The sequence below is a fragment of the Salmo salar genome, chromosome ssa29, assembly GCF_905237065.1.
Source record: "Salmo salar chromosome ssa29, Ssal_v3.1, whole genome shotgun sequence".
In the NCBI taxonomy this organism is placed as follows: domain Eukaryota; kingdom Metazoa; phylum Chordata; class Actinopteri; order Salmoniformes; family Salmonidae; genus Salmo; species Salmo salar.
In genome coordinates, this window is record NC_059470.1 from 36,557,501 (window position 1) to 36,583,549 (window position 26,049).

At 45.0% G+C, this 26,049-nt stretch overlaps 1 protein-coding gene across 1 annotated transcript; it reads right to left on the bottom strand.

The window, feature by feature from the left end:
* Window positions 1–17,138: 17,138 nt before the first annotated feature.
* On the bottom strand, window positions 17,139–25,789 carry LOC106590654 (PR domain zinc finger protein 14). The gene is made up of 8 exons (XM_014181791.2): window positions 24,534–25,789; window positions 23,896–23,949; window positions 23,550–23,710; window positions 21,703–21,973; window positions 21,172–21,374; window positions 19,210–19,311; window positions 18,119–18,338; window positions 17,139–17,941 (listed from the first exon to the last, which is right to left on the bottom strand). Exons 1-8 carry the CDS (start codon window positions 25,156–25,158, stop codon window positions 17,781–17,783), a joined length of 1,797 nt encoding a protein of 598 aa, XP_014037266.2. The 5' UTR covers window positions 25,159–25,789; the 3' UTR covers window positions 17,139–17,780.
* Between the last annotated feature and the right edge of the window lie 260 nt (window positions 25,790–26,049).

A 26,049-nucleotide genomic window follows, 5' to 3' on the forward strand; every position in this document is an offset into this window, starting at 1 on the left:
TCTAGTCCTCTAGTCCTCTATACCTCTAGTCCTCTAGACCTCTAGTCCTCTATACCTCTAGTCCTCTATACCTCTAGTCCTCTAGACCTCTAGTCCTCTAGTCCTCTAGTCCTCTAGACCTCTAGTCCTCTAGACATCAAGTCTTTTAGTCCTCTAGTCCTCTATACCTCTAGTCCTCTAGTCCTCTAGTCCTCTATACCTCTAGTCCTCTAGTCCTCTAGACCTCTAGTCCTCTAGTCCTCTAGTCCTCTATACCTCTAGTCCTCTAGTCCTCTAGACCTCTAGCCCTCTAGTCCTCTAGTCCTCTATACCTCTAGTCCTCTAGTCCTCTAGACCTCTAGTCCTCTAGTCCTCTAGTCCTCTATACCTCTAGTCCTCTATACCTCTAGCCCTCTAGTCCTCTAGTCCTCTATACCTCTAGTCCTCTATACCTCTAGTCCTCTAGTCCTCTAGTCCTCTATACCTCTAGTCCTCTAGTCCTCTAGACATCAAGTCTTCTAGTCCTCGAGTCCTCTAGTCCTCTTGTCCTCTCTCTGAGACCTGATGTTTTACCCCCCTCATGATCCCTTGTGATCCTCTCTCTCTATCTCTCTACACCTCCGCTCGCTCTCCCCATCCACTCTCTCTCCATCTTTCTCTTTCTATCCCTCTATCCCTGCAAACACCTCTTTCCATCCCTGCATCTCTCTCTCTCCTATGTCCATGTACCCTAACAGTCTTTATGACCTCTCTAAGCTAGTAATACCTCGGCTCCCTCCTTCTGCTTCCAGGCATCTAAGTCCTTAACACCAGCATCAAATGGTGCTCTTTCCCCTACAGTATATACTGTAGTACACTCTGGGCCCGTAGGGCGCTGGGCAAAACTAATGCATGATGTAGGTAATAGTGTGCTATTTTGGGACGTAGCCAACGTGACAACCAGACCAGGGGATTTTACGCTCCACAGATAGCCTGCGTGGTTAAAAAGCTGATGTATAATAACGTGGACTATAAGTAGACTGGACAAAGTAGACTGGACAAAGTGGACTGGACAAAGTGGACTGGACCAAGTGGACTGGACAAAGTGTACTGGACAAACTGGACTGGACAAAGTAGACTGGACAAAGTAGACTGGACAAAGTGTACTGGACAAAGTGGACTGGACAAAGTGGACTGGACAAAGTGGACTGGACAAAGTAGACTGGACAAAGTAGACTGGACAAAGTGGACTGGAACAAGTGGACTGGACAAAGTGGACTGGACAAAGTGGACTGGACAAAGTGGATTGGACCAAGTAGACTGGACCAAGTAGACTGGACAAAGTAGACTGGACAAAGTAGACTGGACAAAGTGGACTGGACCAAGTGGACTGGACAAAGTGGACTGGACAAAGTGGACTGGACAAAGTGGATTGGACCAAGTAGACTGGACCAAGTAGACTGGACCAAGTAGACTGGACAAAGTGGACTGGACAAAGTAGACTGGACAAAGTAGACTGGACAAAGTGGATTGGACAAAGTAGACTGGACAAAGTGGACTGGACAAAGTGGACTGGACAAAGTGGACTGGACCAAGGGAGGGAAGAGGGAGGAGAGGGGAGGATGGAGGAGGTAGAGAGTTCAAACTTCCTCTCCTGCCCCTCTGCTGATAAACTAGCTGTTCTCTCCTGTTCTCTGCTGATAAACTAGCTGTTCTCTCCTGTTCTCTCCTGATAAACTAGCTGTTCTCTCCTGTTCTCTCCTGATAAACTAGCTGTTCTCTCCTGTTCTCTCCTGATAAACTAGCTGTTCTCTCCTGATAAACTAGCTGTTCTCTCCTGTTCTCTCCTGATAAACTAGCTGTTCTCTCCTGTTCTCTCCTGATAAACTAGCTGTTCTCTCCTGTTCTCTCCTGATAAACTAGCTGTTCTCTCCTGATAAACTAGCTGTTCTCTCCTGATAAACTAGCTGTTCTCTCCTAATAAACTAGCTGTTCTCTCCTGTTCTCTGCTGATGAACTAGCTGTTCTCTCCTAATAAACTAGCTGTTCTCTCCTGCCCCTCTGCTGTAAACTAGCTGTTCTCTCCTGTTCTCTGCTGATGAACTAGCTGTTCTCTCCTGCCCCTCTGCTGTAAACTAGCTGTTCTCTCCTGTTCTCTCCTGATAAACTAGCTGTTCTCTCCTGTTCTCTCCTGATAAACTAGCTGTTCTCTCCTGTTCTCTCCTGATAAACTAGCTGTTCTCTCCTGATAAACTAGCTGTTCTCTCCTGTTCTCTCCTGATAAACTAGCTGTTCTCTCCTGATAAACTAGCTGTTCTCTCCTGTTCTCTCTTGATAAACTAGCTGTTCTCTCCTGTTCTCTCCTGATAGACTAGCTGTTCTCTCCTGTTCTCTCCTGATAAACTAGCTGTTCTCTCCTGTTCTCTCCTGATAAACTAGCTGTTCTCTCCTGATAAACTAGCTGTTCTCTCCTAATAAACTAGCTGTTCTCTCCTGTTCTCTGCTGATGAACTAGCTGTTCTCTCCTAATAAACTAGCTGTTCTCTCCTGCCCCTCTGCTGTAAACTAGCTGTTCTCTCCTGTTCTCTCCTGATAAACTAGCTGTTCTCTCCTGATAAACTAGCTGTTCTCTCCAGATAAACTAGCTGTTCTCTCCTGCCCCTCTGCTGTAAACTAGCTGTTCTCTCCTGTTCTCTCCTGATAAACTAGCTGTTCTCTCCTGTTCTCTCCTGATAAACTAGCTGTTCTCTCCTGTTCTCTCCTGATAAACTAGCTGTTCTCTCGTACCTGTTCTCTCCTGATAAACTAGCTGTTCTCTCCTGTTCTCTCTTGATAAACTAGCTGTTCTCTCCTAATAAACTAGCTGTTCTCTCCCTAATAAACTAGCTGTTCTCTCCTGTTCTCTGCTGATGAACTAGCTGTTCTCTCCTAATAAACTAGCTGTTCTCTCCTGCCCCTCTGCTGTAAACTAGCTGTTCTCTCCTGTTCTCTGCTGATAAACTAGCTGTTCTCTCCTGCCCCTCTGCTGTAAACTGGCTGTTCTCTCCTGTTCTCTCCTGATAAACTAGCTGTTCTCTCCTGTTCTCTCCTGATAAACTAGCTGTTCTCTCCTGTTCTCTCCTGATAAACTAGCTGTTCTCTCCTGATAAACTAGCTGTTCTCTCCTAATAAACTAGCTGTTCTCTCCTGTTCTCTGCTGATGAACTAGCTGTTCTCTCCTAATAAACTAGCTGTTCTCTCCTGCCCCTCTGCTGTAAACTAGCTGTTCTCTCCTGTTCTCTCCTGATAAACTAGCTGTTCTCTCCTGATAAACTAGCTGTTCTCTCCAGATAAACTAGCTGTTCTCTCCTGCCCCTCTGCTGTAAACTAGCTGTTCTCTCCTGTTCTCTCCTGATAAACTAGCTGTTCTCCCCTGTTCTCTCCTGATAAACTAGCTGTTCTCTCCTGTTCTCTCCTGATAAACTAGCTGTTCTCTCCTGTTCTCTCCTGATAAACTAGCTGTTCTCTCCTGATAAACTAGCTGTTCTCTGCTGATGAACTAGCTGTTCTCTCCTGTTCTCTCTTGATAAACTAGCTGTTCTCTCCTGATAAACTAGCTGTTCTCTCCTAATAAACTAGCTGTTCTCTCCTGTTCTCTGCTGATGAACTAGCTGTTCTCTCCTAATAAACTAGCTGTTCTCTCCTGCCCCTCTGCTGTAAACTAGCTGTTCTCTCCTGTTCTCTGCTGATAAACTAGCTGTTCTCTCCTGCCCCTCTGCTGTAAACTGGCTGTTCTCTCCTGTTCTCTCCTGATAAACTAGCTGTTCTCTCCTGTTCTCTCCTGATAAACTAGCTGTTCTCTCCTGATAAACTAGCTGTTCTCTCCTGATAAACTAGCTGTTCTCTCCTGATAAACTAGCTGTTCTCTCCTGTTCTCTCCTGATAAACTAGCTGTTCTCTCCTGATAAACTAGCTGTTCTCTCCTGATAAACTAGCTGTTCTCTCCTGATAGACTAGCTGTTCTCTCCTGTTCTCTCCTGATAAACTAGCTGTTCTCTCCTGATAAACTAGCTGTTCTCTCCTGATAAACTAGCTGTTCTCTCCTGTTCTCTCCTGATAAACTAGCTGTTCTCTCCTGATAAACTAGCTGTTCTCTCCTGTTCTCTCCTGATAAACTAGCTGTTCTCTCCTGATAAACTAGCTGTTCTCTCCTGTTCTCTCCTGATAAACTAGCTGTTCTCTCCTGATAAACTAGCTGTTCTCTCCTGTTCTCTGCTGTTAAACTAGCTGTTCTCTCCCGATAAACTAGCTGTTCTCTCCTGCCCCTCTCCTGATAAACTAGATATTGATGAGTGTGTTGCTGACCAGCCCCCTTCTGCTTATCACCAAGGTGTGTGTGTGTGGGGGGGGGGGGTTACAGGGTAATACTGTACCGTGCAGCTCTCTCATGCTCTCTCATCCCCAGATTGGCCATGAGGGAATTGATTATTGGCCTTCGTGAGCGGATGGTGGCCCTGCAGCTTGAGGGGATAGGAGGATAGGATGGAGGGATGGAGGAGAGACAGAGCAGAGTGCTTATTAGCTAATCCAGTACAGCATGCCTGAGGCCTCACTGTTCTTTACCTCCTCTCTCCTCCCTCTCCTCCCTCTCCTCCCTATCCCCCCTCCCCTTTCCTCCCTCTCTCCCTTCCCCCCTCAACTCCCTCTCCTCCTTCCCCCCTCTCCTCCTCTCTCCTCCCTCTCCTCCCTATCCCCCATTCCCCCTCCCCTTTCCTCCCTCTCTCCCTTCCCCCCTCAACTCCCTCCCCTCCTTCCCCCCTCTCCTCCCTCTCCCCCTTCCCCCCTCTCCTCCCTCCCCTTCATTTTCCCCCTCCCCTCCCTCTGTCCATTCCCCTCTCCTCCCCCTATCCCCATCCTCCCCCATTTCCCTCCCCCCTCTTCCCTCTTCCCCCTCCTCTCCTTCCCCCCTTTCCAACAGTAGCAGAGAGAGCAAACACAACCATGTATAACTACTGAGGGAGAGAGAGTGACCTGTTGCCACAAGAAAAGGTCAACCAGTGAAGAACAAACACCATTGTAAATACAACCCATATTTATGTTTATTTATTTTCCCTTTTGTATCTAGTTGTACATCGTTACAACACTGTATGTAGACATAACATGACATTTGATATGTCTCTATTATTTTGGAACTTTTGTGAGTGTAATATTTATTGTTCACTTTTTATTGTTTATTTCACTTTTGCAATGTAAACATGTGTGTTCCATGCCCCTTGAATTGAGAGAGTGAGAGAGAGAGAGAGAGAGAGAGAGAGAGAGAGAGAGAGAGAGAGAGAGAGAGAGAGACAGAGAGAGACAGAGAGAGACAGAGAGAGAGAGAGAGAGAGAGAGAGAGAGAGACAGAGAGAGAGAGACAGAGAGAGACAGAGAGAGAGAGAGAGAGAGAGAGAGAGAGAGAGAGAGAGAGAGAGAGACAGAGAGAGAGAGAGAGAGAGAGAGAGAGAGAGAGAGAGAGAGAGAGAGAGAGAGAGAGAGAGAGAGAGAGAGAGAGAGAGAGAGAGAGAGAGAGAGAGAGAGAGAGAGAGAGAGAGAGAGAGAGAGAGAGAGAGAGAGAGAGAGAGAGAGAGAGAGAGAGAGAGAGAGAGAGAGGAGAGAGAGAGAGAGAGAGAGAGAGAGAGAGAGAGAGAGAGAGAGAGAGAGAGAGAGAGAGAGACAGAGAGAGAGAGACAGAGAGAGAGAGAGAGAGAGAGAGAGAGAGAGAGAGAGAGAGAGAGAGAGAGAGAGAGAGAGAGAGAGACAGAGAGAGAGAGACAGAGAGAGAGAGAGAGAGAGAGAGACAGAGAGACAGAGAGACAGAGAGACAGAGAGACATAGAGACAGAGATGAACCCACCATACCTCTCCAGTATTGTTGCTGCTACCTCTAAGTGTTGGTCTAAGTGAAGAGATTTAGAGATTAGTTGTGAAAACAGCAGACCTGATCTCCTCCAGGGCTGTAGTGTCATTGGTGCATGGAGACAGACAGACAGACAGACAGACAGACAGACAGACAGACAGACAGACAGACAGACAGACAGACAGACACCAGCCTCCTTTCCTTTTACATCTGAATAGAAGGAAATCATTCTTAAAGAGACAATCTTGTATTGAAACAACCACAAAGCAGTCACCCTGACACGTTGTTCAGTAAACACCTGCTGGGCTGGAGAAATGTATCCACTCTCAAATGCATAGACAGCGCTAAGGACAGCGCTACGGACAGCGCTACGGACAGCGCTAAGGACAGCGCTAAGGACAGCGCTAAGGACAGCGCTAAGGACAGCGCTAAGGACAGCGCTAAGGACAGCGCTACGGACAGCGCTACGGACAGCGCTACGGACAGCGCTACGGACAGCGCTACGGACAGCGCTACGGACAGCGCTACGGACAGCGCTACGGACAGCGCTAAGGACAGCGCTAAGGACAGCGTTACGGACAGCGCTAAGGACAGCGCTAAGGACAGCGCTAAGGACAGCGTTACGGACAGCGCTACGGACAGCGCTACAGGACAGCGCTACGGGACAGCGTTACGGACAGCGCTACGAGACAGCGCTAAGGACAGCGCTAAGGACAGCGCTAAGGGACAGCGCTAAGGACAGCGCTAAGGACAGCGCTACGGACAGCGCTACGGACAGCGCTAAGGACAGCGCTAAGGACAGCGCTACGGACAGCGCTAAGGACAGCGCTAAGGACAGCGCTAAGGACAGCGCTAAGGACAGCGCTACGGACAGCGCTAAAGACAGCGCTAAGGACAGCGCTACGGACAGCGCTAAGGACAGCGCTAAGGACAGCGCTAAGGACAGCGCTACGGACAGCGCTACGGACAGCGCTAAGGACAGCGCTACTGACATAACAAAGTTACATCCCAGGTCTCCACTTTAACAGGAAAAGCCATTCTAACATACGACACATCTTATTCAATGCTAGAATTATTGAACCCCACAAATCTTTCAGGATACATGCAAAGTTGATATATTCATAGGGGTGTTTAACAATATGACAGGGAAGAGTTTGAGCTTGTTGTCTTCAGCAGAACATGGACTAAAAGAAAACCCTGTCTCTCTCCTGAGCCTTTTATTTACATCAGGGATCATCAACTAAATTCAGCCACGGGACAATTTGTTCTTCAAGCTGATGGTCGGGGAACAAATCATTTGTAGATTGTAAATTGACCGTAAAGAAGCCCAAACAAATATTATATTTGACTGAAACATAATTTCAGACTTTTCTTCCATTGGTATATGATCACGTGTCTGTTACGTGTGGGAATACTTGGGAATATATTTCTTAAATTAAAATCACCTTGAGCTGATTTCCTGGTGTTTTTATGTGTTTCTATGTCCAACAATGAAAATTCAAAAAAATATACTGCTCAAAAAAATAAAGGGAACACTCAAATAACACATCCTAGATCTGAATGAAAGAAATAATCTTATTAAATACTTTTTTCTTTACATAGTTGAATGTGCTGACAACAAAATCACACAAAAATAATCAATGGAAATCCAATTTATCAACCCATGGAGGTCTGGATTTGGAGTCACACTCAAAATTAAAGTGGAAAACCACACTACAGGCTGATCCAACTTTGATGTAATGTCCTTAAAACAAGTCAAAATGAGGCTCAGTAGTGTGTGTGGCCTCCACGTGCCTGTATGACCTCCCTACAACGCCTGGGCATGCTCCTGATGAGGTGGCGGATGGTCTCTTGAGGGATCTCCTCCCAGACCTGGACTAAAGCATCCGCCAACTCCTGGACAGTCTGTGGTGCAACGTGGCGTTGGTGGATGGAGCGAGACATGATGTCCCAGATGGGCTCAATTGGATTCAGGTCTGGGGAAGGGGCGGGCCAGTCCATAGCATCAATGCCTTCCTCTTGCAGGAACTGCTGACACACTCCAGCCACATGAGGTCTAGCATTGTGTTGCATTAGGAGGAACCCAGGGCCAACCGCACAAGCATATGGTCTCACAAGGGGTCTGAGGATCTCATCTCGGTACCTAATTGCAGTCAGGCTACCTCTGGTGAGCACATGGGGGGCTGTGCGGCCCCCCAAAGAAATGCCACCCCACACCATGACTGACCCACCGCCAAACTGGTCATGCTGGAGGATGTTGCAGGCAGCAGAATGTTCTCCACGGCGTCTCCAGACTCTGTTACGTCTGTCACGTGCTCAGTGTGAACCTGCTTTCATCTGTGAAGAGCACAGGGCGCCAGTGGCGAATTTGCCAATCTTGGTGTTCTCTGGCAAATGCCAAACGTCCTGCACGGTGTTGGGCTGTAAGCACAACCCCCACCTGTGGACGTCGGGCCCTCATACCACCCTCATGGAGTCTGTTTCTGACCATTTGAGCAGACACATGCACATTTGTGGCCTGCTGGAGGTCATTTTGCAGGGCTCTGGCAGTGCTCCTCCTGCTCCTCCTTGCACAAAGGCGGAGGTAGCGGTCCTGCTGCTGGGTTGTTGCCCTCCTACGGCCTCCTCCACGTCTCCTGATGTACTGGCCTGTCTCCTGGTAGCGCCTCCATGCTCTGGACACTACGCTGACAGACACAGCAAACCTTCTTGCCACAGCTCGCATTGATGTGCCATCCTGGATGAGCTGCATTACCTGAGCCACTTGTGTGGGTTGTAGACTCCGTCTCATGCTACCACTAGAGTGAAAGCACCGCCAGCATTCAAAAGTGTCCAAAACATCAGCCAGGAAGCATAGGAACTGAGAAGTGGTCTGTGGTCCCCACCTGCAGAACCACTCCTTTATTGGGGGTGTCTTGCTAATTGCCTATAATTTCCACCTGTTGTCTATTCCATTTGCACAACAGCATGTAATATAATTAAGCATGAAAAGCTTTCATCAATCATTTGTCATAATAACTCAAATCCTTAGGGAAAAGTCTGTTCAAACCCTCTAATAAATCAAACTGATTCTTTCTACAGGGAGCAAGTTTCATTTTGATTGATTGACAGTTTGAATAGAGATGATTTGATTGCTTCTCTCATCTTGTTCTGTTCTCCTCTCTCATCTTGTTCTGTCCTCCTCTCTCATCTTGTTCTGTCCTCCTCTCTCATCTTGTTCTGCCCTCCTCTCTCATCTTGTTCTGTCCTCCTCTCCCATCTTGTTCTGTCCTCCTCTCTCATCTTGTTCTGTCCTCCTCTCTCATCTTGTTCTGCCCTCCTCTCTCATCTTGTTCTGTCCTCCTCTCTCATCTTGTTCTGTCCTCCTCTCTCATCTTGTTCTGTCCTCCTCTCTCATCTTGTTCTGTCCTCCTCTCTCATCTTGTTCTGTCCTCCTCTCTCATCTTGTTCTGTCCTCCTCTCTCATATTGTTCTGTCCTCCTCTCTCATCTTGTTCTGTCCTCCTCTCTCATCTTGTTCTGTCCTCCTCTCTCATCTTGTTCTGTCCTCCTCTCTCATCTTGTTCTGTCCTCCTCTCTCATCTTGTTCTGTTCTCCTCTCTCATCTTGTTCTGTTCTCCTCTCTCATCTTGTTCTGTCCTCCTCTCTCATCTTGTTCTGTCCTCCTCTCTCATCTTGTTCTGTCCTCCTCTCTCATCTTGTTCTGTCCTCCTCTCTCATCTTGTTCTGTTCTCCTCTCTCATCTTGTTCTGTCCTCCTCTCTCATCTTGTTCTGTCCTCCTCTCTCATCTTGTTCTGTCCTCCTCTCTCATCTTGTTCTGTCCTCCTCTCTCATCTTGTTCTGTCCTCCTCTCTCATCTTGTTCTGTTCTCCTCTCTCATCTTGTTCTGTCCTCCTCTCTCATCTTGTTCTGTCCTCCTCTCTCATCTTGTTCTGTCCTCCTCTCTTATCTTGTTCTGTCCTCCTCTCTCTTCTTGTTCTGTCCTCCTCTCTCATCTTGTTCTGTCCTCCTCTCTCATCTTGTTCTGTCCTCCTCTCTCATCTTGTTCTGTCCTCCTCTCTCATCTTGTTCTGTCCTCCTCTCTCATGTTGGAGGCCACAGCTAAAGATTGGAGCAACTCTTTTAGCCGATTACGTTAAAGAAAAGATACTTATTAAATAACGCATTTCAAGCTGGGTAATGAGGTTACGGTACGATCTAACTCGTTACACTGGTTAGTTTTACAGTGGCCCAGCCTCTGTGATTTGATTGAGACTTTACCTGAGGTTTCTGGAAGGGGGTAAGGGAGGTGGTGGTGGGGGTCTGAAGTGTCTTGTCCCACGGGAGAGGCTAACAGTGGAACCCCACACCAGCCCCAATGGAGAAGGGTATGACCATCTGCCTCTCTGGCTGTAACACACACACACACACACACACACACACACTCCCTCCCACCACCCCCCAGTCTGATCATCTGGGCTCTCCTTCTCTTCCAGCTCTGCAATGTGGAGAGGCTTTCCCCTTGTTTGATCTGCCTGCTATTCATCCATCCTGTCAGCTGTATGCAGGCTGTGTTCAGGCCATTGAGGCTGGATGTGTCTCTGGGATTACTGTGGTGTGCTCCTCTCTACTGTCTACCGTCCCTGTGGAAATCACCAGCAGATACCAGCCCCAAACCACCAGCCTGAGCCCTCAGAGACTTAGGCTGTGTCCCAAAACAACTACCTATTCCCTACATAGTACATTGCTTTTGACCAGCGCTCTATGGACCCCGGTGAAAAACAGTGCACTACCTAGGATGCCATTTGGAACACTCTACATTCTGTTCCCAAGCTGTTCATCCACCTTTAGAAGAAGAGATGGAGGGGCCATTTTCAGTAGTCTGTGAGGAGATTCAAACTTGTGTACATATAGTATTCATATCCCTTAACTTATTCCCGATTTTTGTTGATACAGCCTAAATTAAAAACTGATTAAAGAGATGTTTTTTCTCACCCATCTACACACAAAACCCCATAATGACATCACAATACCCCATAATGACATCACAATACCCCATAACACCCCATAATGACATCACAATACCCCCATTTTGGCAAATGAATTGAAAATGAAATACAGAAATAACTAATTTACATAAGTATTCACACCCCTCAGATAAAACATGTTAGAGTCATCTTTGGCAGCGATTACATCTCTGAGTCTTTCTGGGTAAATCTCTAAGAGCTTCCCACACCTGGATTGTACAATATTTGTCAATTTTTCTTTCAAGCAGATTTAAGTGAAAACTGTAACTCGGCCACTCAGGAACATTTACTGTCTTCTTGGTAAGCAACTCCAGTGTATATTTGGCCTTGTGTTTTAGGTTATTGTCCTGCTGAAAGATGAATTCATCTCCTAGTGTCTGGTAGAAAGGAGACTGAACCAGGTTTTCCTCTAGGATTTTCCCTGTGCTTCTCCATTCCATGTATTTCTTATCCTGAAAAACTCCCCAGTCCTTAACGATTACAAGCATACCCATAACATGGTGCAGCCACCATTATGCTTGAAAACATGGAGAGTGGTACTCAGTAATGTGTTGTATTTGCACCAACCATGACACTTTATATTCAGGATAAAAAGGGAATTGCTTTGCCACATTTGTTGCAGTATTTCTTTAGTGCCTTGTCACAAACAGGAAGCATGTTTTGGAATATTTGTAATTCTGTAGGGTAAGAACGTCTGTATCTTTCTAGTGACTGGGTGTATTGATACACCATAAAAAGTCTAACTAATAACTTCACCTTCCCTGTAGCTCAGTTGGTAGAGCATGGTGTTTGCAACGCCAGGGTTGTGGGTTTGATTCCCATGGGGGGCCAGCACAGGAAAAAAAATGTATGAAATGTATGCATTCACTACTGTAAGTCGCTCTGGATAAGAGCGTCTGCTAAATGACAAAAAATGGATATTCAATGTCTTTTTTGTTGCCATCTACCAATAGGTGTCCTTCTTTGAGAAGCATTGGAAAACCTCCCTGGTCTTGATGGTTGAATCTGTGTTTGAGATGTACTGCTCCACTGAGGGATAATAGTCATTTATATAGTATTATTACGCACAGACAGAGTCCATGCAACTTATTATGTGACTTGTTACGCAAATGTTTTACTGCTGAACTTATTTATCCTTGCCATAACAAAGGGGTTTAATATTTATTGACTCAAGACATTTCAGCTTTTAATTTATTTGTAAAAACATTAGAAAAACATAATTCCACTTATAAGGTATTGTGTATAGGCCAGTGACAGTGACAAAAACATCTCAATTTAATCCATTTGAAATTCAGGTAGATAGACGGATGGAGAGGTGGAGGGATGAGCAGATAGATAGAGGGATGGAGAGGTGGAGGGAGGGAGAGGTGGAGGGATGAGCAGATAGATAGTGAGTTGGAGGGATGGAGAGATGGAGAGGTGGAGGGAGGGAGAGATGGAGGGGTGGAGGGAGAGGTGGAGAGGTGGAGGGATAGAGAGGTGGAGGGAGGTGGAGAGGTGGAGGGATGGAGAGGTGGAGGGAGGGAGGGAGAGGTGGAGGGATGGAGGGATGGAGGGGTGGAGGGAGGGAGAGGTGGAGGGATGGAGGGGTGGAGGGAGGGAGAGGTGGAGGGAGGGAGAGGTGGAGGGATGGAGGGGTGGAGGGAGGGAGAGGTGGAGGGATGGAGAGGTGGAGGGAGGGAGAGGTGGAGGGAGGGAGAGGTGGAGGGATGAGCAGATAGATAGAGAGTTGGAGGGATGGAGAGGTGGAGAGGTGGAGGGATAGAGAGGTGGAGGGAGGGAGAGGTGGGGAGGTGGAGGGATGGAGGGGTGGAGGGAGGGAGAGTTGGAGGGAGGGAGAGGTGGAGGGATGGAGAGGTGGAGGGAGGGAGAGGTGGAGGGAGGGAGGGAGGGAGGAGGGAGAGGTGGAGGGATGGAGAGGTGGAGAGATGGAGAGTTTTAGGGAGGGAGAGGTGGAGAGGTGGAGAGGTGGAGGGAGGGAGAGGTGGAGGGATGGAGAGGTGGAGGGAGGGAGAGGTGGAGGGAGGGAGAGGTGGAGGGAGGGAGAGTTGGAGGGATGGAGGGATGGAGAGGTGGAGGGAGGGAGAGTTGGAGGGATGGAGGGATGGAGAGGTGCAGGGAGGGAGAGTTGGAGGGAGGGAGAGTTGGAGGGATGGAGGGAGGGAGAGGTGGAGGGAGGGGGAGGTAGAGGGAGGGAGAGGTGGAGGGAGGTGGAGGGAGGGGGAGGTAGAGGGAGGGGGAGGTAGAGGGATGAGAGGGATAGAGGGATAGAGGGATGGAGAGGTGGAGGGAGAGGTTGAGCGATGGAGAGGTAGAGTGAGGGATGGAGGAAGAGGTTGAGGGATGAAGAGATGGAGGGGACCACTCAGCTAAGAGCCTATGGGTAGTCTTAGAGCTTTAGACGCCTCTACACACACACACACACACACACACACACACACACACACACACACACACACACACACACACACACACACACACAGACACACACACACACACAGACACACACACACACTGCTAGTAGAAGATCAATACAAGGTAATAGATCAGACGGACCACACTCAACCTTACTGCCCTTATACCACACAGAGACAGGAGGAGAGGAGAGGAGAGGAGAGGAGAGGAAGTAACCATTAATGAAGTAACCATTAAAGTAGCCAGCATCTACCATTGGGACTATATCATTAATATCACATTATCATATTTCAGGCCCAAATGGCACCCAATTCCCTATATAGTGCATTACCTGTGACCGGCTCCCTATTGTCTGAGGTGGCCTGGTAACTGCCTGAACTATTAATATCACATTAATATAAAGATTAAAGACCTATAGGTGGCCTGGTAACTGCCTGAACTATTAATATCACATTAATATAAAGATTAAAGACCTGTAGGTGGCCTGGTAACTGCCTGAGATATTACTATCACATTAATATAAAGATTAAAGACCTATAGGTGGCCTGGTAACTGCCTGAGATATTACTATCACATTAATATAAAGATTAAAGACCTATAGGTGGCCTGGTAACTGCCTGAGATATTACTATCACATTAATATAAAGATTAAAGACCTATAGGTGGCCTGGTAACTGCCTGAGATATTACTATCACATTAATATAAAGATTAAAGACCTATAGGTGGCCTGGTAACTGCCTGAGATATTACTATCACATTAATATAAAGATTAAAGACCTGTAGGTGGCCTGGTAACTGCCTGAGATATTACTATCACATTAATATAAAGATTAAAGACCTATAGGTGGCCTGGTAACTGCCTGAGATATTACTATCACATTAATATAAAGATTAAAGACCTATAGGTGGCCTGGTAACTGCCTGAGATATTACTATCAAATTAATATAAAGATTAAAGACCTATAGGTGGCCTGGTAACTGCCTGAACTATTAATATCACATTAATATAAAGATTAAAGACCTGTAGGTGGCCTGGTAACTGCCTGAGATATTACTATCACATTAATATAAAGATTAAAGACCTATAGGTGGCCTGGTAACTGCCTGAGATATTACTATCAAATTAATATAAAGATTAAAGACCTATAGGTGGCCTGGTAACTGCCTGAGATATTACTATCACATTAATATAAAGATTAAAGACCTGTAGGTGGCCTGGTAACTGCCTGAGATATTAAGTGTCAAATCAAGCAGGTAAAAGATTGTCATGATGGATTCTCCAGACTCAGCCTTAGACTCAGCCTTTAGACCTGGCAGCTCTGTCTCTCTCCTCGGTCAGGGTGCCTGCCCATCAAGATACAGGCAAGAGACAGTCAGAGAGGAGCAGAGGGTTAAGGTGAGGGTAAGAGACAGTCAGAGAGGAGCAGAGGGTTAAGGTGAGGGTTAAAGTGAGGGTAAGAGACAGTCAGAGAGGAGCAGAGGGTTAAGGTGAGGGTAAGAGACAGTCAGAGAGGAGCAGATGTTTAAAGTGAGGGTAAGGGACAGTCAGAGAGGAGCAGAGGGTTAAGGTGAGGGTCAGGGACAGTCAGAGAGGAGCAGAGGGTTAAAGTGAGGGTCAGGGACAGTCAGAGAGGAGCAGAGGGTTAAAGTGAGGGTCAGGGACAGTCAGAGAGGAGCAGAGGGTTAAAGTGAGAGTCAGGGACAGTCAGAGAGGAGCAGAGGGTTAAAGTGAGGGACAGTCAGAGAGGAGCAGATGTTTAAAGTGAGGGTAAGGGACAGTCAGAGAGGAGCAGAGGGTTAAGGTGAGGGTAAGAGACAGTCAGAGAGGAGCAGAGGGTTAAGGTGAGGGTTAAAGTGAGGGTAAGAGACAGTCAGAGAGGAGCAGAGGGTTAAGGTGAGGGTAAGAGACAGTCAGAGAGGAGCAGATGTTTAAAGTGAGGGTAAGGGACAGTCAGAGAGGAGCAGAGGGTTAAAGTGAGGGTCAGGGACAGTCAGAGAGGAGCAGAGGGTTAAAGTGAGGGTCAGGGACAGTCAGAGAGGAGCAGAGGGTTAAAGTGAGGGTCAGGGACAGTCAGAGAGGAGCAGAGGGTTAAAGTGAGGGACAGTCAGAGAGGAGCAGATGTTTAAAGTGAGGGTAAGGGACAGTCAGAGAGGAGCAGAGGGTTAAAGTGATTGTCAGGGACAGTCAGAGAGGAGCAGAGGGTTGAGGTGAGGGTAAGAGACAGTCAGAGAGGAGCAGAGGGTTGAGGTGAGGGTAAGAGACAGTCAGAGAGGAGCAGAGGGTTGAGGTGAGGGTAAGAGACAGTCAGAGAGGAGAAGAGGGTTAAGGTGAGGGTAAGAGACAGTCAGAGAGGAGCAGAGGGGAGGGGGGAGAAGAGCAGATGTCATTGGGACAGTCTTTATGTCCTTCTGCTATAGCCTCATCCTCTCTCCTCCCCTGTCCCTCAGACCACCTCATTGCTGCTACTCCATTGTCATTCATTTGGTGTCACTGGGTTTTTTTTAATTTTCCCACTGCCAGGAGTGAAGGATCATATCCACCCTACCCATCACACATACACTCACTATGCTCCTCCTTGCTGTCTGAAAAGAGCACGCTTAACTCACCACACACACACACACACACACACACACACACACACACACACACACACAGTTTATGTGTGTGAGGTCCCCACTGAGGCCATTCAGGAGGAACTGAAGCCTCCGTTCTACAATGACAGCGGAAGAAAATAATTGATGAGCTCCTAGTTAAAATTTAACACGAATCATTCTAATATGTGATCCATTAAGATCGTCGATATCTGCATTATAACCCGTTACATTCAAACTCTGGATTATAACCCGTTACATTCAAACTCTGCATTATAACCCGTTACATTCAAACTCTGGATTATAACCCGTTACATTCAAACTCTGGATTATAACCCGTTACATTCAAACTCTGCATTATAACCCGTTACATTCAAACTCTGCATTATAACCCGTTACATTCAAACTCTGCATTATAACCCGTTACATTCAAACTCTGCATTATAACCCGTTACATTCAAACTCTGCATTATAACCCGTTACATTCAAACTCTGCATTATAACCCGTTACATTCAAACTCTGCATTATAACCCGTTACATTCAAACTCTGCATTATAACCCGTTACATTCAAACGTCGCAACTCCGACTTACCTGCTAGAACAGCCTTTAACACGATTTTACTGATCATGAAATGAAGTCTGAACAAAATATAATGTCAATGTAAAATCTAAAACGTTATAACCGTCAATTGGCTCCCCGGGTGGCACAGCCGTCTAAGGCACTGCATCTCAGGGCAAGAGTCCCTGGTTCGAATCCAGGCTGTATCACATCCGGCCGTCATTGGGAGTCCCATAGGGCGGCGCACAATTAGCCCAGCGTTGTCCGGGTTAGGGTTTGGCCGGGGTCGGCCGTCATTGTAAATACGATTTTGTGGTTAACTGACGTGCCTAGTTAAATAAAGGTAAAATACATTTAAAAAAATAAAGGTTACATTTTTTTACATTCAAAAATAAATTGAATAAAGATGTTATTTAATTAAACTCTTCTGGTAACCGAAAGTGCATCAGGCAGCAAGTCACTCTATAAGTAGCCTTATCAAATACACGGGAAGGGACTTGTTTTCAAACGAAAAGCAGAAATGTAGTCTAACCAGAATTAAACCTAATTGTGTTTCAATATTTTCGAGTTTCACTAATATGTGAAATGAATGAAATATGTCGCCAAAATATGTTCGTGGCCAATTACATTGTAACATCAACATCAGTTGTCCTTTCTCGATCCGAATCCTGTTTGTGTAATATATGTAAAGGTTTTATCGTTACAAACAAAGCCAGGCTTATTTACATGCTATTATTTCATTCATATTTATTAGAAAGCCGATGCGTTTAAACAGTTAAAACGCAGACACACAAGAGACAAGAAACAGACAGTCGGAAAAAGCACAGTTAGCCATGAAAGACCGACATAGGATGGATTTAGAGGTAGTATGATAAACATTGTATGCAGATAAATTAACACGTTTAAATTAACACAAGTCTGGGGATGCATGTATAAATGAAAAACTTGTACACAGCATTTTTACATATAATAATAATAATAATAATAATACAAGCCGATTTTAAAGCTTAACTATAAGAAATTGTGCTCACTTACGTTAATACATTTGTTTATGTAACATTTCGTTAAAATATTACATTATTACAATGATCAACACCCAGAATTAACCAAATAACAAAAGATTTTAGACAGAAAAGAAAAATACGTATTCTCATTACATCAAAACAGACTCAAATAAATAAATACATTTAACAAAAAAAGTTATTTACAGTGTGTCATACAATACAGTAAAGTTGTGGTATTAAATATATTTCCAATAGTTATTATCTTTAAAAAAAAAAATGGTTTTGGAAGTGTCCTAGCAACGATTTGAGCTCTAATCGACATTTCTTCTGCGCATTCTAGAATTACACATTCTAATTATATGGAATTGTTTTAATTCCAGGGTCGATATTCTGGGTTCAGAACCGCCAGTCCCGTGTACGTCAGTCTTTGCGTCCTGCAGTCCTTGGTGACTGAAAGCGTCGTTGTTGGAACCTCCAAACATCCGTTTATTGAACTGGTAGGGTGAACTGCGGTTTCTGAGAGGGCTCTTTCTGTCAATAATACAAAAAATAACATTTTACAATGAACATCCATATTAGGCAATTAATCAACACATAAGTACAGCCATATATTTCTGTATTTATCCTGTATTTTGGTTTTGCATTCAAGATATAGGCCAAACGTGTCGTATTCCTTCAGTAGGCTATTTAGTGACAATCAAATCTTACTTGTGTGACTGTTCATGTGGTTCTTGAGTTCTGTCGCTTGTTGAAAGGTGCTTGTACACACGTCGCACGGGTAGGGTTTATCCTTGGCGTGGGTGCGCCGGACGTGGCTGTCGTGTGCGGCGTGCGAAGCGAAGGCTTTCCCGCAGTGTTTACACTTGAAAGGCCGCTCTCCGGAGTGCTGGCGGATGTGCGTGCGCAGGATGCTGGAGGCAGTAAAGGCCTGGAGTAAAGAACATAGAAGTTTGACACTTAGAACCGGAGAAAAAGTAGTTCTGATAATATTTAGGTAACTGACTTGTTCTACTTTCAACAACGCGACAGATTGTTCATGGTAATAAATACAAAATGCTACCCAGGCCTGACATTTGAGTCAATCCGATTTCAAAGCAGGCTGCCTTATCATTTGTAGATTTTTAAAACACTAGCAAGTAGATAACATTGTTAAACAGGGTTTTTTTTAGGGGGTTAAACGACATTATTTAAGTAGGCTTGGCCTACATAAAAACCGAGAAGGAGGACCTCATATCCTACAAAACAACAAAGAAAACGTCTGTTCCTCTGAGAGCCGTAAATTCAGAGTGTAATCTCGGTTAGAGGGAGGAACATCTGGCGCTAATCACCATGGAAATGTCTCGGTGGAGCGTGCCTGCAGGCTGCACGACCAGACCGTAACGAGGAGGCTCACGCCAAATGCACCATTTAAAATGGAGGGGGGGGTCTGACCTCACACGCCCACCAAGGATTGTACACACACACTCTCTCTTCCATGCTTACCTTGTTACAGTACACACACACACACACACACACACACACACACACACACACACACACACACACACACACACACACACACACACACACACACTCTTCCATGCTTACCTTGATACAGCACACACACACACACACACACACACACACACACACACACACACACACACACACACACACACACACACACACACACACACTCTTCCATGCTTACCTTGTTACAGTACACACACACACACACACACACACACACACACACACACACACACACACACACACACACACACACACACACACACACACACACACTCTTCCATGCTTACCTTGTTACAGTACACACACTTGTAAGGTCGCTCTCCAGAGTGCACCCGCATGTGTTTGTTGAGACTGGAAGACTGAGAGAAACTCTTCCCGCACACTGAGCACTAGGAAGGAAGAGAGGTCGAGGAATTAAGGACGAGGAAATGTATTATTTTCACTAAATAGGGAGGGAGGGGGGGGCGGATAAGGAAAGACTACAGTACCCTTCACTTACACATTATCATCTTCTTCTGACACAAAGAAAATAAAAAAACAAAGATGGTGAGAAACAAAGACAAAAGATGTGCAGGAGAGGTAAAAAAAATAAATAATAATAATAAGTTAGGGGCTTCTAAAATGTAAGACAAAAGTACTCTGCCTTCAGAAAGTATTTAGAGCCCTTGACTTATTCCAAATTGTATTGTGTTACAGCCTGAATTCAAAATCAATTAAGTGTATTTCTCTCTCTCTCTCTCGCCCATCTACACACAATACCCCATAATGACAAAGTGAAAACATGTTTTTCAACATTTTTGCTAATTTATTGAAACTTAAATACAGAAATATCTAATTTACATAAGTATTCACACCCCCCTGAGTCAATACTTTGTAGAAGTACATTCGGTGGTGATTACAGCTTTGAGCCATCTTGGATATGTCTGTATCAGCTTTGCACATCTGGATTTGGGGATTTTCTCCCATTCTTCCTTGCAGATTTTCTCAAGCGCTGTTAAGTTAAATGGAGAGCAGTGGTGAACAGCAATCTTCAAGTCTTTCCACAGATTTTCAATGGGATTCCAGTCTAGACTTTTGCTGCAGCCATTCAAGGACACTAACATTGTTGCACTGAAGCCATTCCAGCGTTGCTTTGGCTGTATGATTGGGGGGTTTGGAACATAAATCTTCGCCCCAGTCTAAGGTCATTTGCACACTGAAGCAGGTTCTCGTCAAGGATTTGCTCGATTCATTGTTCCCTCTATCCTTATCAGTCTCCCAGTCCCTGCTGCTGCTGAAAAGTATCCCCATAGCATAATGCTGCCACCACCATGCTTCACGGTAGGGAAGGTGTTAGACGGGTGATGAGCTGTGCTTGGTTTTCTCCAGATAAAGAGCTTTCCATTCAGGCCAAAGAGTTACATTTTTGTCTCATCAGACCACAGAATCTTTCTTTCATGTGGATTTTTACAAACTCCAGGTGTGCTGTCATGTGTCTTTTTCTCAGGAGTGGCTTCCGACTGACCACTCTCCCATAAAGCCCTGATAGGTGAAGCGTTGTAGAGACTGTTGTCCATCTGGCAGGTTCTCCCAGCTCAGCCAAGGAACTCTGTAGTTCTGTCAGAGTGGTCATTGGGTTCTTTGTCACCTCCCTGACCAAGGTCCTTCTTGCCCGGTTGCTCAGTCTGGTCAGATGGCCAGCTCTAGGCAGAGTCTGGGTAATTCCATATTTGTTCCATTTCCCAATGATGCTCTTGGAAACTTTCAGCACTCTAGAAATTGTTTTATACCCTTCCCCCAGATATATGCCTCATCACAGTTCTATCTCAGAGATCTACAGACAGTTCCTTGGACTTCATGGTTTAGTTCCTGCTCTGACATGCACTGTCAACTGTAGGACCTTATATAGACAGGTATGCTTCTAAATCATGTCCAAACAATTTAATTGGCCTCAGGTGAACTCCAATCATGTTGTAGTGACATCTCAAGGACGATCGAAGGAAATTTGGATGCACCTGAGCTCAATTTGGTGTGTCATAGCAAAGGGGTGTGAATACTTATGTACATGGAAATTATGTATTTCTGTATTTCAATACATTTGCAAACATTTAAAAAAAAAAGTGTGTGTCCACTTTGTCATTATGTGTTATTGTGTGTAGATGGGTGAGAAAAAAACAACAACAATTTAATCCTTTTTGAATTCAGGCTGTAACACAACAAAATGTAGAATAAGTCGAGGGGTGTGAATACTTTGTGAAGGCTCTGTGTACCTTATGTGGTCGGTGTTTCTCGTGGACGTGTAGTATATGGATCCTCAATCGGTCTCTCTTTTCAAACGACCTGTTGCAGAGGTGACACGGGAACTTCCTGTCGCCCTGGTCCACGCAGCGTGTGTACTTCAGATGCTTGTCTCTGTAATATTGATAGGCGAACACTTTCCCACACCGATCACACTTAAAACCCTCTCCAGAATCTGAAATAGGAAAACATCAGGGAACGCCTTGGTAAATTGTAGTGGCGTCGTTGTTACTAGAAATAAACACGTTTGATAGACTTATAGAATAGAATTAAGCAAAATCATACCCGTGGTATATGGTCTGATATACAACGGCTGTCAGCCAACCAGCATTCAGGGCTCGAACCACCCAGTTTATATCAGAGAATATAATGAGGCCCAGTAGAGTGTATATCAAAATATTAAACATGCAAATAGGTATGCACGAATAACAGGCCATATATGCCACCCACAAATGAAGTTTCCACTGGGAAAAATAAAATCATTCTATATGATCTTTCCTTACCTTCATGTGGAAGCATGGTATTCCCCTCCTCCAGCGAGTCTTTCAGAGTGAGAGGAATCCCCAGGAACTGAACATAGCAGTCCCCGTACCAGACCAGCAGCTCCTGGCCCGGCTGGACCTCCTTACAGGCCTCGTAGAAGATCTGGCCCTTACTCTGTACCGCGATGAGGTTCTGCTCCTCCGGGAAGCGCGCGCACTTCACTAGGGACATCCAGTTACCGGACGAGCCCCGGCCGTCGACAAAGTGACTCAACCCGCCGTTCTCGAACACCTGGATCAACGGACAGGAGAACATGTTGTTACACTCTTAGAAAAAAAATTTCCTTATAGAAGAAAAAAATGGTTCTATCGCTTGCTTCCTATATGGAACACCTATATAGAACCCTTTCATCACAGGGTTCTTTGATCAGAACCCCAAAGGGTGGTTCATCACGGAACCAAAATTATTTTCATATAGAACCCTGTATGGTGCCATTTATGAATTATAGCTACTACTAATACATTTAAATAATTTTAGCTAAGAATATAATATAATAAACAATTAAATAATGAACACCTGAATACCTGCATAGTTTTTAGATGTTGTTGTCATTATATAACAACATAATTTGGAAATATGTACTGGTGGACCGGGAGGCATTTGTTTGTTTGAATGATGACCCATGACAATCGAGGTAACAACTCTGGCTGGCTTCTTTACGGACCAGTACAGTGTGGCTTGTTGTTGGCTTATCGGTAGGCTTTTTGCAAGTTCAATCACTGTCCTCTGGTATGTTTATGCCTGAATGGCAGTTACATCTTGAATTGACCAAAGGTTTTATATAGAACCCGTTTTTGTTTTTAATCTAAGAGTGTATACTTTCATTAAATACATGATTTCCTCTAGCTAGCGTTTAGTTAACAACAGCATGTTTGTATGAAACTTGCTGTTTGCCGCTCTGACCTCGGCAACAATGTTGTAAAATGTGAATTGGATCTCCCCTCTGCCATAGAGAGGTAACCTCTTAGACGTCGTCAGTTAGTCGTTTTTCTAACCCGGGGAAATCATACAGCAGCATCATTAAGATGGATATAAATGGCAATGCAAAACAGCTGAAACAAAATGAAAAGGGAGCTAGTTATCTGACATTTCACGAGCGTGATGTGACTGTGTTAGCTTTCTGTTAGCTGTTGTTCTCTCAAATCCACATTACACTCTGGGTAGAACTCTGGGTAGGGGTAGAACTCTGGGTAGAACTCTGGGTAGAACTCTGGGTAGGGGTAGAACTCTGGGTAGAACTCTGGGTAGAACTCTGGGTAGGGGTAGAACTCTGGGTAGAACTCTGGGTAGGGATAGAACTCTGGGTAGGGATAGAACTCTGGGTAGAACTCTGGTTAGGGATAGAACTCTGGGTAGAACTCTGGGTAGAACTCTGGGTAGGGATAGAACTCTGGGTAGAACTCTGGGTAGAACTCTGGGTAGGGATAGAACTCTGGGTAGAACTCTGGGAAGGGATTGAACTCTCAAGTTCCTATATGGTCCTAACCTATTTTAGTAAAGGGTTCTTTAATTTCGTTCAAAGAAGCAACATGTTCTATGTAGAACTCTAAAGAACATCGTTTTTTTCTAGGAGCGCATATGACTATTATATGGCACAGAAGTTGATGTGACTACAAATTGTTTAACTGCACAGAGGTTGGTTTAATTGGAAATCAAGCATCTCCGTTTAGGCCCACATTTACGCACGAGTTTACATTTTACGCACAGCTGGTTAATGCACAACATAAAACACAAAAACGTTTTTCAAAACGTCTATCTGACGATAAATAACACACACACAAACAATAAACATCATATAATAACTGACCTCCCACATCAGCGTGTTGTCGTCGTATGTTTTGATCTCGCTGGTATTGACCAGTTTCCCCTGAAATGGGCCGAACCGGGTTCCCTTGGTGACGGCGCTCTTCTCTGCGTAAACTCCGTAGTGGGACAAACTGCCGTAACTTGTCTGGTGGATAGATAACCCTGTAAGTGACATTTAAAAACACGTTAAACTTAACACCCTTTACACAACTTTACAAGTTCACAGAGCGGGAGATAGCGGGAGAGAGAGAGAGAGAGATAGAGCGAGAGAGAGAGAGAGAGAGAGAGAGAGAGAGAGAGAGAGAGAGAGAGAGAGAGAGAGAGAGAGAGAGAGAGAGAGAGATTACCTTCTGGAAGTCCAAGCGCCCCAGTTTCCAAGGTGAGTTGTTCGCTGTTGCAAACTGTTGAAGATAATGTTGCTGGTCATCAATGATGAACATTACAAATCAAACACAGACGACTGACAATATGAGCTGGATTCTCAGACCGACATTAAGCCTCCTGGAATTGACAGTTTGGTTTTATGATATGTACATGTAAATGAGAATTTGTTCTCCACTAGTCTACCTGATAAAAGTGAAATGAAAAAAATATTTTAAAAATATAGGTAAATCCATAAAGTCCCAGCTAGAAATACATAATTACCTGCCTACTGATTAATTCTCCAGCCCCAAGTGGTTGTTGAATCTTTTTTATTTTTTTATTTAACTAGGCAAGTCAATGAAGAATACATTCTTAACTGCCTACCGGGGAACTGCCATGTTCAGGGGCAGGGCGACAGATTTGTACCTTGTCAGCTCGGGGATTCGATCCAGCAACCTAGTGGCCCAATGGTCTAACCACTAGGCTACCTGCCGCCCCGCATCTAACAATGTAAACTTCTTCCGAACATACTTTTGGACAGCTGAAACAAACACACACGTTTTCCCTTAAGGAAATGAACCTTTGTAGTTTTGCCAACATTTCAAAGGCTTTATCTGTTTACCTGAGTTCCCAAGCAGGGCTACTCCAGAGATGGCTTGACCGGCATTCTGCTCCTGGCTCCGGGAATATCCATACAGCACCATGAAAAGGTCGTCCTCGCTGAAACTATAAGTGCGCGTTTTCTCCGGTGATAATTCGGTTCCCCTGAGGTGGAATGAACTTTCTTTAGACGGTGAGAGAGAAGGAGCGGAGGACCTGAAGTCTGATAGGCCGACAGATAACGGGCCGGTGGCGTGTTCGGTCACCACCGATGCCAGCTCCTCGTGCTTGGAGTAAATCGGGTGTCCCACTCCCGGCATCATCCGGTTAAAGTATGGGATGTGTGACACGTTAAAGATCTGCTCGTGAAGAACGTTAACGGCGGTGGCTTGGTGGCTGCCGTTGCCGAAGAACGAGGGTGTTCCAGTGGTGAAGTTGAACGGCATGACTGCCTGGGTGTCGGTGACTAGCCGTCCCAGAGACTTGAGCGGGTGGAGGAGATGCTGAGAGCTCCTGAAGATGTCCATGTAGTGGTGAGTTCCCGGCAGTGGGGCAGCGTAGTAACCCGAACCCCGGACAGGCCTGCCTTTGAGGGGGTTGGAGTGGAACGGCTTGTCCTTCACCGTGGAGATGCTGGACAGAGACATCACAGCAGGCGGGGAAGCAGAGCCAATCTGTGATGATTTGAATAGGAATAGTCGACGTTGTAGCTATTCGGCCTGGAGAGAGATGGAGGTCGAGAGATTTTAGCTTTATTTCCAGCAATTACCTTAAATATTTTTCTCAAATTAAATTTTACCTCTCAAGTTTATTTTCTAGATGATTATTTGAAGATTAATAAACCGATTTCAAATAGGGAACATCAATCAATTAGGCTACAATAATGGAATTTGGTAACGAACAAATGATGCATGCTTTTTAAAGGCCTATTTCCGCTCAAGATACATTTAAGAGAATACAATGAATTGTTAGTTAGTTATTTAAAAAATGTCATCAAAATATTTCTGTCAAATCACAGGACTGCTGAACGAAATGCCAACATTGCTATAAGCCTGTATCACAATATTCATGTCAATTAACGAAAGGAAAAGGTTGTAATTTCAATTATCGCGCAATATGAAAATATATTATTTAGCTTTCACCTATTATTGGCTTTTAGAATAATACAAATCTTATATGGCTTCAGCAATTTAACAAGATCGAATTTCTGCAGGAACGGATAGTTTCAAAATCTTAAAACTAATTATATTAAAAGTCATACACATATTTTTCGTCAGTTAACAAATTCATGAAAATGTATTCCTAAATTTGAGAACACAGATTTTTTTTTTAACCAAACTTACTGCATTCACAGTACTTACAATCTACAATAAAAAAAAAACAGCCGTTCGGGCATTTTTTACAGTTCGCAAAACACACAGTTGACGTTCGTCAATATCTTTAATTTGGTGCCTGAGCCTGCAGAGTAAAATACTTTAAATTGGTGCTCGACTGTGCATCCCTGTAAACGAGCAGTATGAGTTGTAGGGGCCATGGCC

What these genes read in the sequence shown, in the direction of transcription:
- LOC106590654 (XM_014181791.2), bottom strand. Translation starts at nt 25,158, where the DNA reads ATGTCTCTGTCCAGCATCTCCACGGTGAAGGACAAGCCGTTCCACTCC. An exon ending in GGCGCTTGGACTTCCAGAAG is followed by an intron (nt 23,711 to 23,895) that starts GTAATCTCTCTC and finishes TGTCACTTACAG; the next exon opens with GGTTATCTATCCACCAGACA. An exon ending in AGAAACACCGACCACATAAG is followed by an intron (nt 19,312 to 21,171) that starts GTACACAGAGCC and finishes CTTCCTTCCTAG; the next exon opens with TGCTCAGTGTGCGGGAAGAG.